At 43.8% G+C, this 14712-nt stretch overlaps 2 protein-coding genes across 4 annotated transcripts; both read right to left on the bottom strand.

Annotated features, from left to right (window-relative positions):
* Positions 1453 to 5030, bottom strand: LOC8063280 (pentatricopeptide repeat-containing protein At3g29230). The gene is made up of 3 exons (XM_002442111.2): positions 3054 to 5030; positions 2570 to 2823; positions 1453 to 2375 (listed from the first exon to the last, which is right to left on the bottom strand). Exon 1 carries the CDS (start codon positions 5016 to 5018, stop codon positions 3345 to 3347), a length of 1674 nt encoding a protein of 557 aa, XP_002442156.1. The 5' UTR covers positions 5019 to 5030; the 3' UTR covers positions 1453 to 2375; positions 2570 to 2823; positions 3054 to 3344.
* On the bottom strand, positions 5662 to 12960 carry LOC8063279. Of its 3 annotated transcripts, XM_021446128.1 has the most exons (12): positions 12640 to 12960; positions 11708 to 12018; positions 11291 to 11368; positions 10663 to 11198; positions 8334 to 8915; positions 8088 to 8242; positions 7458 to 7663; positions 7244 to 7377; positions 6863 to 7164; positions 6651 to 6754; positions 6074 to 6163; positions 5662 to 5975 (listed from the first exon to the last, which is right to left on the bottom strand). In XM_021446128.1, the coding sequence occupies exons 2-11, from the start codon at positions 11991 to 11993 to the stop codon at positions 6093 to 6095; spliced, it is 2454 nt and encodes an 817-aa protein (XP_021301803.1). In that variant the 5' UTR covers positions 11994 to 12018; positions 12640 to 12960; the 3' UTR covers positions 5662 to 5975; positions 6074 to 6092. The 3 variants fall into 3 exon arrangements, with proteins under 3 accessions (XP_021301803.1, XP_002442155.1, XP_021301804.1); XM_002442110.2 differs by having other exon boundaries at positions 5662 to 6163; XM_021446129.1 differs by lacking the exons at positions 11708 to 12018; positions 12640 to 12960 and adding an exon at positions 11440 to 11693 and having other exon boundaries at positions 5700 to 6163.

Here is a 14712-nt window from a genome sequence, read left to right as displayed (position 1 = left end):
TGCGTCGACCTCAACAGTATCCTCTTCATAGCCCGGCATCGTCAATCACCGGTGCCCTGGTTCCTCGACGGCTACACAAAACAAGCAAAGACTAAGAAGTTAGTAAAGATCTAGATCTAGGAATAGGGACCTAGGGTTAGAAAGTTAGGGTTAGGGTTAGCTTACCTACGAAGCCGGAGCACCAGAATCGCCGGCGACGTCGACGTCCCCGGTTCCTCAACGGAATCAAATCCGGAGCACTAGAGAAGCCAGATCGAGTGAGGACGACAGAGAAGAAGACGTGGAGGATGACAACGAGAGAGCGAGGCTACATCGACGGTGCGAGATCAAGAAGAGGGGAGATCCATGCCGAGCTGTGTGCCAGTGCCCGCCACGGGTGGCTCAGGACGACACCGGAAGAGGAGAAGAAGACGAGAATCGTTGCAGTCGCAGTGGAGACGAAAGTCGAGAGGGGAGACTGGAGAGTGGAGAGAGCTGAGACAGGAGTCGCGGCGGAAGCCGGAAGGGTGGGGGTGGCAAATGAACTAGGGTTAGGGTTGCTCACCCTCCCAACGACGCCAAGGCTTATATAGCCGACTCCTCCCACTGGCGAAATGAACGGTCGGATGGATGGCAAGGATGGGATCCAACGGCTCTTCTCGGCCGAGCCGTGCCGCAGCCGTGCCGGCCTGTTTAGCCGTGCCGTGCCTGGGCTGGCACTGTGGGCCGAAATCGCGGCAAAGGCACGGCACTACGGCCGGGCCGTGCCAGGCACGGGCACTACGCGAGGTGGGCCAGGCCGTGCTTTGCCGTGTCGTGCTCGGGCCGGCCCACCGTGTTCGGGCCAAATGGAAAATTATATGCCTGTGCACTGGTGCTCTATTTGAATCCTTAGGTGTTCTCTGTGTTACAAATCAGTAGGCACAATACAAAACAAAAGAAAAATATGAAATCTTTGTCTTCCTGCAAATCAGAATTCACCTACTGGCCATCTTTAGACATACTTTTCTATATTATATTTCAACAACTGATAAATCGTGCAGTTTGCTAACACTGAGTACATGCAACTTGCTAACACTGAGTACATGGATGCATGTAAACTCTCTTGAAAGCTAGTAGAGATTCTGATCATGTAGCGTCTTTTTATCCTTTGTGCTTGTGTGTATCTATGTACAATATTTAATTTGCCAACTACCTATTGATTGTCCTTCTCCATTGCAGTAGTAGCAAGCAAATATTTTTCTTGCCAATTCTGAACACCCCTTCACTCCTATATAATTTGTAACCTTGGAGTAACTGTTTGCTCTTGATTTGTCATTGTAGGAGGAGGCTTTCCAAGGTCAGGACTGCTGGAAAGGCCAGGTACAAATATTAGACAGCGACTACACCTGAGTTTGAGAACGTGAAGTAGCTCAGCGTGACAACATAAAGAAGGCCATCTAGTTAGGTTTTAAGTAGTACAAGACCATAATCTGCAAGTATACTTTGGTGTCTCATTAACATCAGCAGCAACAACTATCTTTTTATTTTACAAGTGTTTGCACACAGAATAGTAGGGCTGAATGTGTGACTTTACATGGCACAATCTTGTAATGTTGGTGCTAGACAGTTCAGTTTGTGTGCCTGTGCATGTTCCTGGTATATTGTCCTGGTTTCAAGCCTGTAGTGCTGAACAGTAAAATGCTTGTGTGTCTGTGCAATTTGTTTGTCAGGTTGTGAAATTTCTGCTGGGTTTGCTTTGCATGGTAATTTGAATTATTTCAAGCTTGATTATATTCTGCTGTGTTAGTTAAATGCTTGGATATGTATGTGTACATGTTGTGAACAGTCCTGGATGGATCCTGGCCAAACCGAACAGCAAATTTGGAGCCACCTGGATTGGTTCTGCTGAAGAGTTAAACTCAGGCCCGGAATGAGTGCCACCAAGTGGGTCAACTAATTCCTGGCCTGGATTGAATAATCTCATGGATTGGATCCCAAGCTGCCGAGCGAGGCCTTAATGGTGTCCAAGACTGAGCTCAGGTCCATCGTCCCAGTTCTCTTCATGTAGATGACAACAGTGCTGGGATCATTGGATCAACTTGCATAGCATGGCTCACCGAAGCCCATCGGCTACTGACACCAAATGTCCAAGCACCACTGGTCACCATGCTGCCTTGTTCAGCTCTGCTCTGCATGCATGGGAAACCCTGCTCTTGCACGGCATCAGGTCATGGAAAAGCCTGCAGATTGGTTGCTCATGCTCAGCATATGCCAAATTTGTTTGATTGCCAGCCCATGCCATTGACGTGGATCATCTCACAGAGGAGGTAGAGGTAGAGCTGATACCAAACTTGGACTCGATGTGCTCCCTCTTACTGCCAAAAAGGCCTCGAATCATACTAGTAATGGAGTATCTGGAAAGAGAGGCAGCGCTATGTAATTTCTACATGATTAAAATGTAACATTTTAGAGAGAACCATGATGTCCTGAAAAATAATACCGTGCTCTTGCTACGTAAATTTCTGAAAACAATATTTCACTAGCTAGATGTCACAAATGTAATACTGCAAACAAAAGATAGTAAGGAAAAAAAGGTAAAGGAAATTACCAGAAAAACTCTGAAGTTTGAATGCATCTATCACTATCAGAAATTGAATTCAAGAAATAATCATGTTTCTTGTGTCAAATTTTCTTCTATTTAGATTTCCATAGTTGTGCCAAGATAAAATCAAGAAATCTGAAGCACTGAATTCATCTGCATTAATCTTGCCTTAAGATCCACCAGCTCGAAATGTCAGCTCCACTAGAGATTCAGGATCTAAACCTTCCAACTCATGAGAGCAGTTATAGATGAATGGAAGCCTGAATCACAAAACATATGAAACACGAACAGGTTATGAATATATGTTACTCTCTATGTTTCAATCTCTCTACAATGTTCTAGTGGAAGAACAAGAAGCCTTTCCGCTGATCTGCTCAGTCAAATGATAAAATATTTTTCTACAATGCAGCTTTATTTGGAAACTTAGTAAGAATGTGCAGTTCTGACATAAACTAGGCACAATAAACACAATTATATCAAAGCACCATACCTTGACATGGTTTTGTCCTTCTGTGTCATGGATTCTGCAGAATACCACTATTTGTCACATTTTCAAGTACGCTGCATTGTATCTTCAGCCGTTATGAAATGAAACCATCCTTGATGCAGCTGCTCCCATAAGTTTACATTTCAAGTCACAACCTTCAACATCTCAGGCTCCTACTTGTTAAAATTGACACATACAAATTTCTTTGTACACCCTGACACTGCATATGGAGGCATCCACCATAAGAAATGGTCACCTCTAGTCTCTAGACTCCTTTGCAGCAAAAGACCAAACTTAAGTCAGTTGCAGATATAGATGCTCAAGGATACAGTAAATCTCATCAGAATTAGGGTGGCTGGACTCCCCCATCAAGAACTCATGAACAACTCTATCCACTTCAAGCCAACTGCACCCTGCGGTTTTCTCAATTCCCTTTCCTCTCATTGATTGCCACACAGTCTCAACAAAATCCCATTGCTGACCTCGAGCCAACGTGTTGGCAAGGAGTACATAGGTTCCAGGATTCCCAGGTTCAATGGCAATGAGTTCTCTCGCCGCAACCTTACCAACTTCCACATTGCAATGCTTCCTGCAGGCATTGATCAAGGCTCCCCAGACACCTGCATGTGGTTTCACTGGCATTGCCCGTGCTAATTGGTATGCTTCTTCAATGAGCCCAGCTCGGCCATAGAGATCCACCATGCACGCATAGTGATCCGGGGATTGCTCAATTGCATAATTTGTTCTCATAGATTCAAAGTAGAACTTTCCATCATGAACTAGTCCAGCATGAGCACAAGCTGACAAAACACCAAGAAAAGTGACCGCATCTGGCTGCAACCCTTCTTCAGACATCTCATCAAAGATCTGGAGTGCATCCCTACCATGTCCATGTTGTGCAAGAGCACAGATCATCACATTGTAAGACACTGTATCCTTTAGACGTGTCTCAACAAACAACAAATGAGCTTGGCTGACACTACCGCATTTAGCATACATGTCGATCAATGAATTCAGCACATGGAAGTTCATTTCGACACAGCCTTTCCTCAAAATCCCATGCACTTGACTTGCAATTGACAAAGAACCAAGCTGTGCACAGGCTGACATCAGCACAGCCATCGTGGCAGGATCAGGTTGGAACCTTGCGAGGCGCATCCGATTGAACACTTCAACCGCATCAGCCCACAACCCCTCCTGCGAGCATGCAGCAATCACCATGTTCCAGCTGTTCACATTCCTGTCCGGCATCTCTTCAAACAAGTCCCTTGCCACACCTGCTTCCCCCTGCCGCAAGTACCCCATCATCAGCGTGTTCCAAGAGATTGGATCCCTTTCCGCCATCCTGTCAAACACATCCCGCCCAGCCTCCACATCCCCTGCCCTGACGTAGCACGCCACCATGGTATTCCCCAGCACCACGTTTGTGGAAGGCATTTCGTCGAACACCCTCCTCGCATCCGCTACTCGACCAAGGCTGCCGTACATGTCAACCAACGCGGCGCCCACGTGCGAAGCGCGTCCGAGTCCGGCACTGAACAAGAACCCGTGTACCTGGATCCCCTCTCGAACGGCCCGCAGCGCCGAGCAGCACCTGACCACGGAGCTCGCCGTGAAGGCGTTCGGGCGAGGGACGCCGCGCCGGAGCATGAGCCGGAACAGCGCGAGCGCCCCCTCGGCCGCCGACAGTGAGGACGAGGCGTGCCTGGCGTAAGCGGCGATGGTGGCGGTCCAGAGGTAGACGTTCTCAGAGGCAGCGGGGACGGCGCTGTCGAAGACGGCGCGGGCGTGGCGCGGAGAATGGGACGAGGCTATGAGGGCGACGGCGGCGCGGGCGGGGAGAGGGAGGCCCCGGACGAGGAGCTGCGCTTGGAGCTGCCTCGCCGCCGCCGGGGACGTCGCGCGGCGGGCGAGGCCGGCCAGGAGTGCGCCGGCGTGCAGACGGGCGCTAGGTGGCGGCGACACCATGCTGCTACAGTGGTCATGTTCTTTGAGTATTATATTTTATAATAACACGAAAATAAGAACATTAAGGCCTTATTTAGTTCACCCAAAAACCAAAAACTTTTCAAAATTCTCCATCACATCGAATCTTGTGGCACATACATAGAGCATTAAACATAGATGAAAACAAAAACTAATTGTACAGTTTGTCTGTAAATCATGAGACGAATCTTTTAAGCCTAATTGTTCTATGATTGGACAATGTTTGTCAAATACAAACAAAAATGCTACAGTGTCAAAATCCAAATAATTTCCGGATCTAAACAAGGCCTAACATTTCCAGAATATAGACTTCTCGGAACATGTGAATGAGAACATGGATCAAATATAGACTTCTCGGAAAATGAGAACATGGATGGATCATGTTCCCATTCCCGTAGTGTGCTCCTGGATTCAAATTCAAATAATCGACATGCTAAAATTCAATTGCTTATCGTCTTCCCTCCTGTAATTTTGTAACCTTCCTCAACTATATTTCCACCTGTAATTTTCTAGCCTTCTACCGTTCAATCCAGGCCATGATTTGGCCTACCAAGAATACTTCATGCCACACTCAAGAGTTGAGTTGCAAAACTAGATAGCAAATCTAACAGAAGCGCGGCAAAGATTAAAAATCATGAGCAACTAATAATAATATTATTTAGATGAGCAATGGATACACATGTTTCTAATTCTCCAGTATATTATGATCAGAGTCAGAGCCCGCATATGGTACAACTCAGCAACATGACAAAATGAACACCACAACAACAATAATGTGAAGACAGACACCAGTATCTCGGCGGCCTCACTATGAAATGAATGGATTTGTAACACAATTATGATACATGGAAGGCTACTGTGCTCGTTTGCTCGTTTCTCCATGTAGGCAGCAACCATCCTTCGGTTATATCTGGGGTAGTTTCGCTCCAAGGTGAGCGCCTATGTCCATCCAATACAAATGAGCAAAACACAATTGGCCTGGTTGTCTCCCTTGGGCAGGAACGAGTCCCAGACCCCCAATATACAGAAGAGTATACCTCTTGATGTTCTCCTATCCTATGACCTTCCTGATGACATGCCAGAGGTGGCATGTATCTCCAAGGAGTGCTCCGGTATGTAAGCAAGGCCTGCAGGGCAACAATCACTTCTCAAGTCTTAAAAGGATAAAATATATATGATATATGAACCAGCCAAAGCACTGAATGTAGTTAAGACATTTGGTAGTCTACTAAATCCACTGCATTAATATTCCCAAGTCACTTCAAGCTCCTTTCTTAAAATTGACAATCCGTGTCTACTCTTAGGGCACTCACAATGCAGACTCTATCATAGAGTCTATAGTTATTTATTACCTCGAACAATGTGGACTTAGAGTCTAAATAAGACTTGGAGTCTTATTTTTTCTACATCTTTCTTCAATAAATATGCTGCCACATCAGCAAAATACCATAAATAATATGTAATTAATTGTCTTGGACTCTGTGATAGAGTCTTGCATTGTGAGTGCCCTTATGTCTCTATCTGCTAAGGTACCAACTTGCTGTGTTGGCAACATTCTACATCCTGCCAAGTCAGAACTTCTTTTGAAAAATTGTTTTTTACTGAAAATATTACCTTTCTCCCTAGCTGTTATTTGCAAAGTATCAAGTGTGATGATTCCATCTGTTAATGGAAGCAGCTCAAGTTTGACAGTGGTGCTTGAACGGGCAGGAACACACCTGTTAGACAAATTAAAACACAACCAAATGTCATTCTGCAATGTCTTGGAATATAGCTCAGTTGCAAGTTGACTCTTTTAAGTAAGTGAACACAGGTAAGGTCAATACCCTAGGGGCACTGCACTTTGCAACCACAGATGAGTACAGCCTGAAGCATTACTCATTCTATTTCCTCCATTATCACCTTCTTTTGGAGATGTAGCTAGGACAGAATTCAATCTTCGAAAGCCAATTCCATGTTTTCCCAGCCCAGATCTTTTTGCTGACTCATTAACACCATCAAAAGAACCATTTGGGGTGGTTGGAGCTGAGTTTAAGGATACAACTGAAGAAGAACCAGATGCTTCAGGAGCAAGGACATTTAATGTAAGGTTTTCGGATGTCATATTAGTAGCTTCAAGTGTTAGTATCTGCAGGAAACGATATATCGTTTTCATAGTGATAAATTGGAGAATTTCCATAAAATAAGTGAGGAGATACTGCAATAACCTGCACGGGGAGTTGAGGAACTCGAGCGCCAAGGCTAGGATTTCGTAAAGACAGTTCAGATGATACAGAGATCATAAGATCGCTGGTTGCAGAGGGCCGCCAGCTTGTTGCTTGTTTGAAAAAAAGTTTCGATTCTACAAAAATAAAAGGGCCAATCAGAAAAATCCACTCCATTCCTGTTTTGAAGAATCTATTTGTTTTATCAATAGCTTACCTGTGTAATTGCAGCGATAAGATACCAGTACAGCATATTGGTCGCTTAGATCAGCATATGGCTCACCAACCTTTGGTGTATTAGTATTTAAAGTAGCACCAGTCATCGTTGGGAGTGACAAGGTCGGAGGTGCATAGCCGTTGGTCTTCCGTTCCCTTGAGGACATAGTTGCTGGCTTGAGAATAAAAGAGTGCTCCTCGCCCCTCCTGGAAAAATAAGAAATAATGTAGAGTTCTTAAAACAAATTGTCACACTTTATTACGAGCACACAACACTAGGGTGAATCTTGGATATAGAAACAACATTTGTGGATTTTGTTCACTCCACCATTGCACAAACCACAATTCTGCACCACCATACGAAGTCAATTTCCGAGTTCTTAAAAACATGAGACTGGAAAAGTGGAAATTTAGTGTGCATGTGTGTTGGGGGGTGGGGGATATCAATTATGATTCCCGGAACATGTTGGTATATTTTATGTACTTATTTTGTATCTTAAGCTGCTAAGCATGGCATTTTCAAAGGGGAATATAATTTCTTCTGCTCGTAATCATGTTGTGCTTGAACTTTACATAAAGTTGTAATAGCAGATAGATCATGAGCAGAATCAATGAGAAAAGCAGCATATACCTGAGTGCTAGATTTGGTAAGCTGTGACCATGCCCAACCTCAATACTAGCAATTGGTAAAGACAAAGGAGCACCTCCTTTGGATGCCTCCTCAAATACAATAGTAATTGCATCAATGAATACGATTATATCTTTCACATGAATAGGAGCAATATTCTGCAACAGGAATTCATGGTATAAACATCATCTTTGGAACATTAGTTCACACGGTGAAAACTGAATGGATACTTTGACATATCCCACGCACCTTTACTGTGACACAGAGAAGATTTTCCACAGTACATTTTGCAGCAAAAGAATGAACCTCAATTGGCTGAATGATTTCAACTTTTCTCCGCCATCTTTTCCCTGGTAGATACACGCCTTCTAAACCACAACGTACAGAATACCGTTCAGGTTCTAAAGGAACTCCTCTAAACGAAAGTTGCCCATCATTTATAATATCTGGGGTTTTTGCAGGTTTTTCAGGCATAAATTCTTGACTTTCAGATATTGGTGGTGGTCTTATATTATTTGGTGTCTGAACAGAAGAGGCTGAAGGCATGGAGTAACTTCTGAAGTTGAATATTTGAGAACCAGAAGCAGAATAAGATTGCTTGTGTGATACACTTGGATTGAGAGTAGGGGGTGCCAAAGAACGAGGCGGTAATGTGCGATCTAAAGGGAGCAACCAACTAAGCAGCTCCTGACATGGATCGTCATTACTGTCAGAATGCCCATCCACAAGATTCTCAGGCATACAATTGTCAGATATACTTTTCTCAAACTGTAGGACTTCAAGCACAGGATCTTCCAATTTGTTAACGCCAACATTCACTTGCAAAACAACCTGCATCCTTGCACCGAGAACACCATTGCTGAATCAGCATGCATTTAAACCAACAAGAATTACAACAAAAAACATGGGTGAATAACCAAATAGTAACACCATTAATTTCTTATACACATTTTTTTAAAAAAAGTCATGCTTTTCTCTGCAACTAATATATTAATGTATTACTCCATATGTACTAGCATAGAAGGATTCACATAGATTTTACAAAAACGAATTAATTAATTGAGTAATTTTGAGAAAACTAAATTAAGGTCTAAGCGCCCCCCCTCCCCCTCCCCCCCCCCCCAAAAAAAAAGACAAGACTACAAGAATTAATTTAACAAAAGCACACTTCTATTGGCATTCTATATTGCTATACTAACCTTTGTAATAATAAAAATTGCAAACTGAACTTCTATTACAATACTGTATTGCATACTCCGTAACTACACATTTCATATTGTTTCATAGATTACAGAACTACACATTTAATGTTTTAAGCCCAAACAAAATTGCAGTTTCACGATTGGAATACCAATAAATGTGTAGTTCCGCTATATGAAGTGAAAAAAAAGTACACTGCTTTGAATTAATTCTAAGAAGTGCTTGGATTGATTCTAAGAAGTGTAGTTTTGTGATGCATGAGAATAGAAATGTGTATTGCAAAATACCAAGAAGTGCAGTGTAGTTCTGTAAAATTTATTTTACCTGTAGTGTAGTTTTCTAAATTTTACTCTAATTAGTTTATAGAAGAGTTAAATGCATCATAGGTCCATTAACTTTGCCTGTATATCACCTAGGTCCATGAACTTTGAAAGTGCGGTTTTGGGTCCATGGACCATTTAAGTGGTTCATCAGAAGATCACCCTTCGTTTGGCGTTTAGATCCAACATGACACGCACAGTCAACAGCCAACATGGCGTAGCGTGTAGATTGCAATTAGCCCATCCTCACCCCCATCTCCCTCTCTACTCTGACCTCCCGCATCACCACCACAGCATTCCATGCTCACGCTCGCCGGCACCTCTCCTCCCTTCCCCAAGCAGCGCTCTGCATCGCTTGGGCCAGCAAGTGCAGATGCTGGCAACCTGCGATCGCAGGTGCTCCCTCTGCCACCAAGAGAGATCACCAGCTCCTCTCCTCCCTTCCTTTTTCCTTCCCTAAGCGGGCACAAGAGCAGGACTGGCGAGCGGCTGGCTGCTGACTGTATGTGCCACATTGGATATAAACACCAAATGAAGGAGTATGGACCTCTGGTAAACGGTAAACCACTTAAAAAGTTCAAGGACTCCAAACTGCACTTTCAAAGTTCATGGATCTAGGTGCATTTTACTCTTTTATAGAAGGCAATGTGTTTTTTAAAAGTTTCCAGAACACATCAGTAAGGATGATCAGTGCTGCTAAATTGCAAAAAATGATTAAATGTTCTATTTCAGTCTACATGTTTGCCCTTATTAAGTGGGAAGCTATTTATACTTCCCACCATTTAGTAAAGCTATTTAGAAGAAATGGTTGCCTAAAGAAATCAAAAGGACAAGTGTAAAAATCTAAATTAACTTAGGTTGACATTGAATTTGACTTAGTAGCAGATCTGAGTCAATTTCCAGTAGGTGCCTGCTGCTTGGCTAAGCTTAGGTTGGAGCACAAAACTTGCAGTTACTTATGCAATGCCCATCAACGTCCAGTGGCCAGTGGTCATGCAGTACAAGAAGTTGTAGTATACAATGTCACACAGTAATTAAAAAAGAACCCTCAAACATACCACTATGTCTCCATTCTGCAGAGAATAACACTTGACAACATCTCGAGCAACTCCCCCAGATGTGCTACCATCAAAAATCCCTTTATCAGAAATGATATTGTAAACATTACTCCTTGAGCTCTTACTATTTCCCTGGTTATCTGATCGTTCGTCTGCCATCGTAGTTGAAGTTACTCTTTTCTTGGACCAGAGAGGTTCATCTGACTCTGCAATCCGGACAAAAAAATTGGATCCTCTAAATCTTCGCAACACATGTTCGATCTGCTGCTTACGATCCTCCATCTGAAGGAGAGATTGAGTCTCCAAAATATCATGTTCTGTAGGAGAAGCTTCACCATTGAGTTCAACATCCTGATAGCCACTTTCTCCAGCTGCTCCATTATCATGACCATTTGCACTGACAGGGCTAGATTTATTTGTAGAGTTTTGCAAAGAATTTCCATTCTTAGACATCACTGCAGCAATTCTAAAGGGGGATATAACCTGTACATCTTGCTTAGAAGCTGACAGGCACGCCAGTATATGAACCTGCTCGCCTGATAACTGAACCAAGTCAATTCCAGAAAATAGGTAATAACTAAGATGCAATAGAACCAGAAACTTTTACTGAAGTCACAAACACATTTACCAGGAAAAAGGAAGGAACGGTCCAGAGTCTGCAACTGAACCATTTCTGATATGTCATTCCAACTTTCAGGAAGTGCCTCTGTAAGCAAATTGTAGATGTTACTAACTAGCAGAGATGTTAAGATGGTTTTACTAGTGTGAAGAAGCTACCGGTAGCATGTCACAAGGAAAACAAATTATTGGTCTTAAAGTGTTTAGCAGGTAACTGGTAGGGTTACACTTTCACACTGAAAAGTAATGGTCAATTAGTTAGTAGTAAAGGAAAAAATGGCTATATAACCTTACTTATGCAATGCAGATCAAGGATGGAGATAAGGACTAAGGAGTGATCACTTGTGTAATTAATAAAAAGCATCAGTGTGTTTATGCCTTGATGATATATAACAAAAACGAGATAAGCAAGTCAAAGGCACCAAACTGCATGGAATTGTGATCCATCCTTCATCCTCTGTGACATCAGAATGTGTCCCCAGTGGGACCAGGCTTTTTGAATCTAGAGATGAAGGATCCCCACTGGTATCCCTAGACCCATTATTAGCAACTCCATCTTCGCTGCGAGCGGAGGACGGCTGGTATGAATCATCCGCGATGAGACCCTCCAGTGTCGTAGTTGGCTTTTGTAAGGCATCCCTGTGATGATCTTGCTCTGAAATTCTTGGTAGCTCAGGTGCTGCAGGCTGCGTAGTTCGGTAGAGGAAATTCATTGAGCGACACTACTCGAGTTAGTCCCTGCAGAGCAAATAACAGCAGAAGGGTAAACGGACAGATCCACACCTTGATCTGGTAATTTGCAGTTTTCGTCACATAATATAAAAAACAGAGGACATTTTAACACAGCATTTTTAAGTGAAGTCAGACTGGGTACTAATTGGATCATGGATTGGACAACAATAGCATGGTAACACAAGGCAGCAGCACCAAACCCACAAGTAACTGGATCTGAATGGAGATAAAGAATGGCGAAATTTGGGATTCATTGAAAGCAAAACCAAGCCCACGGTTGACTAATGCATCTGCCAATTTGTGCTTTATGCTGAAGAAGGAAATGGTTTTGAAACCACCATCCGTGTTACGTTCTTGAACTGAACTGGAATTAAACTGAACTCATGTGGGAAAATTCAAAGAAGACTATGCTACAGCTTAGCCATGGCCAATTGCATCACTGGTTCGTGGTTTCTGTGATGCTTGAAGATCGAATTATACATCGTAAGTGGCTGAATCGGAAAAGTCAAATCTCCATACATTTCGCTGAGCCGAATCACGGACAAGGTCAAACAAAGCTGGCACTGTTGCGGGAACTATTCTATACAGAAAGGAACCGCTGCTACACTGGGATTAGCACACGCATACCCGCAAGCGTGGGAAGACGGGAGGAGGGCGCCGATCTCTGAGTGCCCAGCGAAGGGAACTGACGGGCAAAGGCGATGGGCGAGGAAGGAGGATCACCGGAGATGGCCAGAGCAGACCTCGCCTGGACTCGGATCTCCGCCCCCAAACTAGACGGAGAGACGCGGAGGTGGGGATCCGGCAGGAGGAGGGGTACGGGTACGGTCACCCCAGCGTCCTGCTCGGCGGCGATGCGTCGCAGCAGCAGGCCGTGAATTTCCTCCCCTGTGGCCTGTGCCCGTGCAAGCGAGGAGCAGATGGTACGCAGCCGTCAATTTCCCCTGAATGCAGAGTTGCAGACTGCAGGGGTACCTGAGATAGGCCGTGCCGGGCCAGGCCCAATTAAGCCGAACAAGCTCTCATTGGGTTCCGCCGTTCCGGCCTAGATGACCACCCAGCCCAGACCCAAATTAGTAAGCATGGAAAACGAGCCAATCCCGCATGTATAGTCATGCCGTGCCTGCGTCGTGCCGCGCCGTGCCGTCGTGCCGCGTGCTGTGTCTTTAATGTGCCTCGTGCTAGGAATGCGGCCCAAGGCATGGCTCATGGGCCAATTTTATGTACCGTGCCGTCCAGTGGGCACGAGACTTTTCACTAGACCGTGCCGGCTTTTGGCCCGTCAAGCATGAACATTTTTTTAATTTTCATTTCTGAATTCACCAAGTCACACAACAACAAGATCACAGAAGAACATACAAAACACAAGATATAGGAATAAGAGTAACTTATATCAAAATGAGCTGTTTTGTGCAATGCTGCCTCATTAAAAATTTTTCTAGGTAAAACTCACTCTTGTGAGAAACCGTAGAAAGAAAAAAAAGAGTGCAACCAGCTCTATTTCAATCTTAGTTCTATCCTATTACATCAGTGGCAAAGTCATTGACAGATTGACTTAGTGAGTGTGAGTTCAAACTTCAAAGCAGCAAAAGATCTATCCTGTTACAACAGGCAACCTACTGACCAACACTCCAACACAGGTCACAGCCAATGCAACTGTACTGGCAAAAGCTTCTGCAAAGTGCAAATCATAAACAAGCATCGTTAGTCTTTTTTCTCTAAGTGCAAATCATAAACAAGCATTGACTATATAGATTTCAAAGCATAGCTATCACTATGTACCTCTCTCTAGTTCCCTTCTTTTAGCCGTCACTAATAACGGTGTCGCTGCCTTCGCCTTGGGTGCCTTGATCATCCATAAAGAGGTTCTTGAATGCCTCCTCTAGATCAGTGTCCTCAGGTGTATGTTGTTCTCTTCTTGCTCCTAATTCCTAGTCTTTGATGCACATAAGCATCTTCACATGCTCAGGTAACAAGCGCTGCTGCCGGTCTTCGAGAATCCTGAATGTACAGCTGAAACAAGACTTGGAAGAGACAGTAGATACAGGGACAGACATGATATCTCGGGCCATAATAGACAGGACTGGATAGGTTAGCTTGTGGTCACGCCACCAGAGTAGAATGTCAAAAGTTTCCTCATAACATGTGAGCTCTCTCTCAATAACAACAGATGGAGTAGCTGAAGATGATAGGGAACAAGTAGGGGATGCACCAGGACCTCTAAGATCCTTCCCCATGCTTGCTTTCTCTTACTAGTATGAACTGAAGGCACTGCAACCCTCTAAGGCCTGGCTGCACCAAATTTTTCTTCATACTTGACAAACAGTATATACAATCAGATTAATGATATGACATACACAACACTGATGCACAAGCAAATATTGAACCTTTGCAGGATTATCTTTTGTAGGTGTAGGATAAGAACTCAAATAACCAAAAAACATAGGTTGCAATATCTCATGAGCCCAAGAATTTGCAGAAGCATTGTCTAGAGATACAAAAAACACTTTGTCAATCAGACCAAACTCTTCAACAACACTAGCAATCCTATCAGCAATGTTTTCACCAGAATGGGACACTTCAATCAATCTTAAACCAACTACTTTTTTCTATAACTCCCAATCTGCACTAACATAATGAGCAACAACAGATATGTAAGCCTCCTTAGCATTACTAGACCAGATATAAGATGTCAAGGAA

This window comes from Sorghum bicolor, chromosome 8 (genome assembly GCF_000003195.3).
Source record: "Sorghum bicolor cultivar BTx623 chromosome 8, Sorghum_bicolor_NCBIv3, whole genome shotgun sequence".
In the NCBI taxonomy this organism is placed as follows: Eukaryota; Viridiplantae; Streptophyta; class Magnoliopsida; order Poales; family Poaceae; genus Sorghum; species Sorghum bicolor.
Note: the sequence above shows the minus strand (reverse complement) of the source record. Positions and strands in the feature narration are given on the sequence as shown.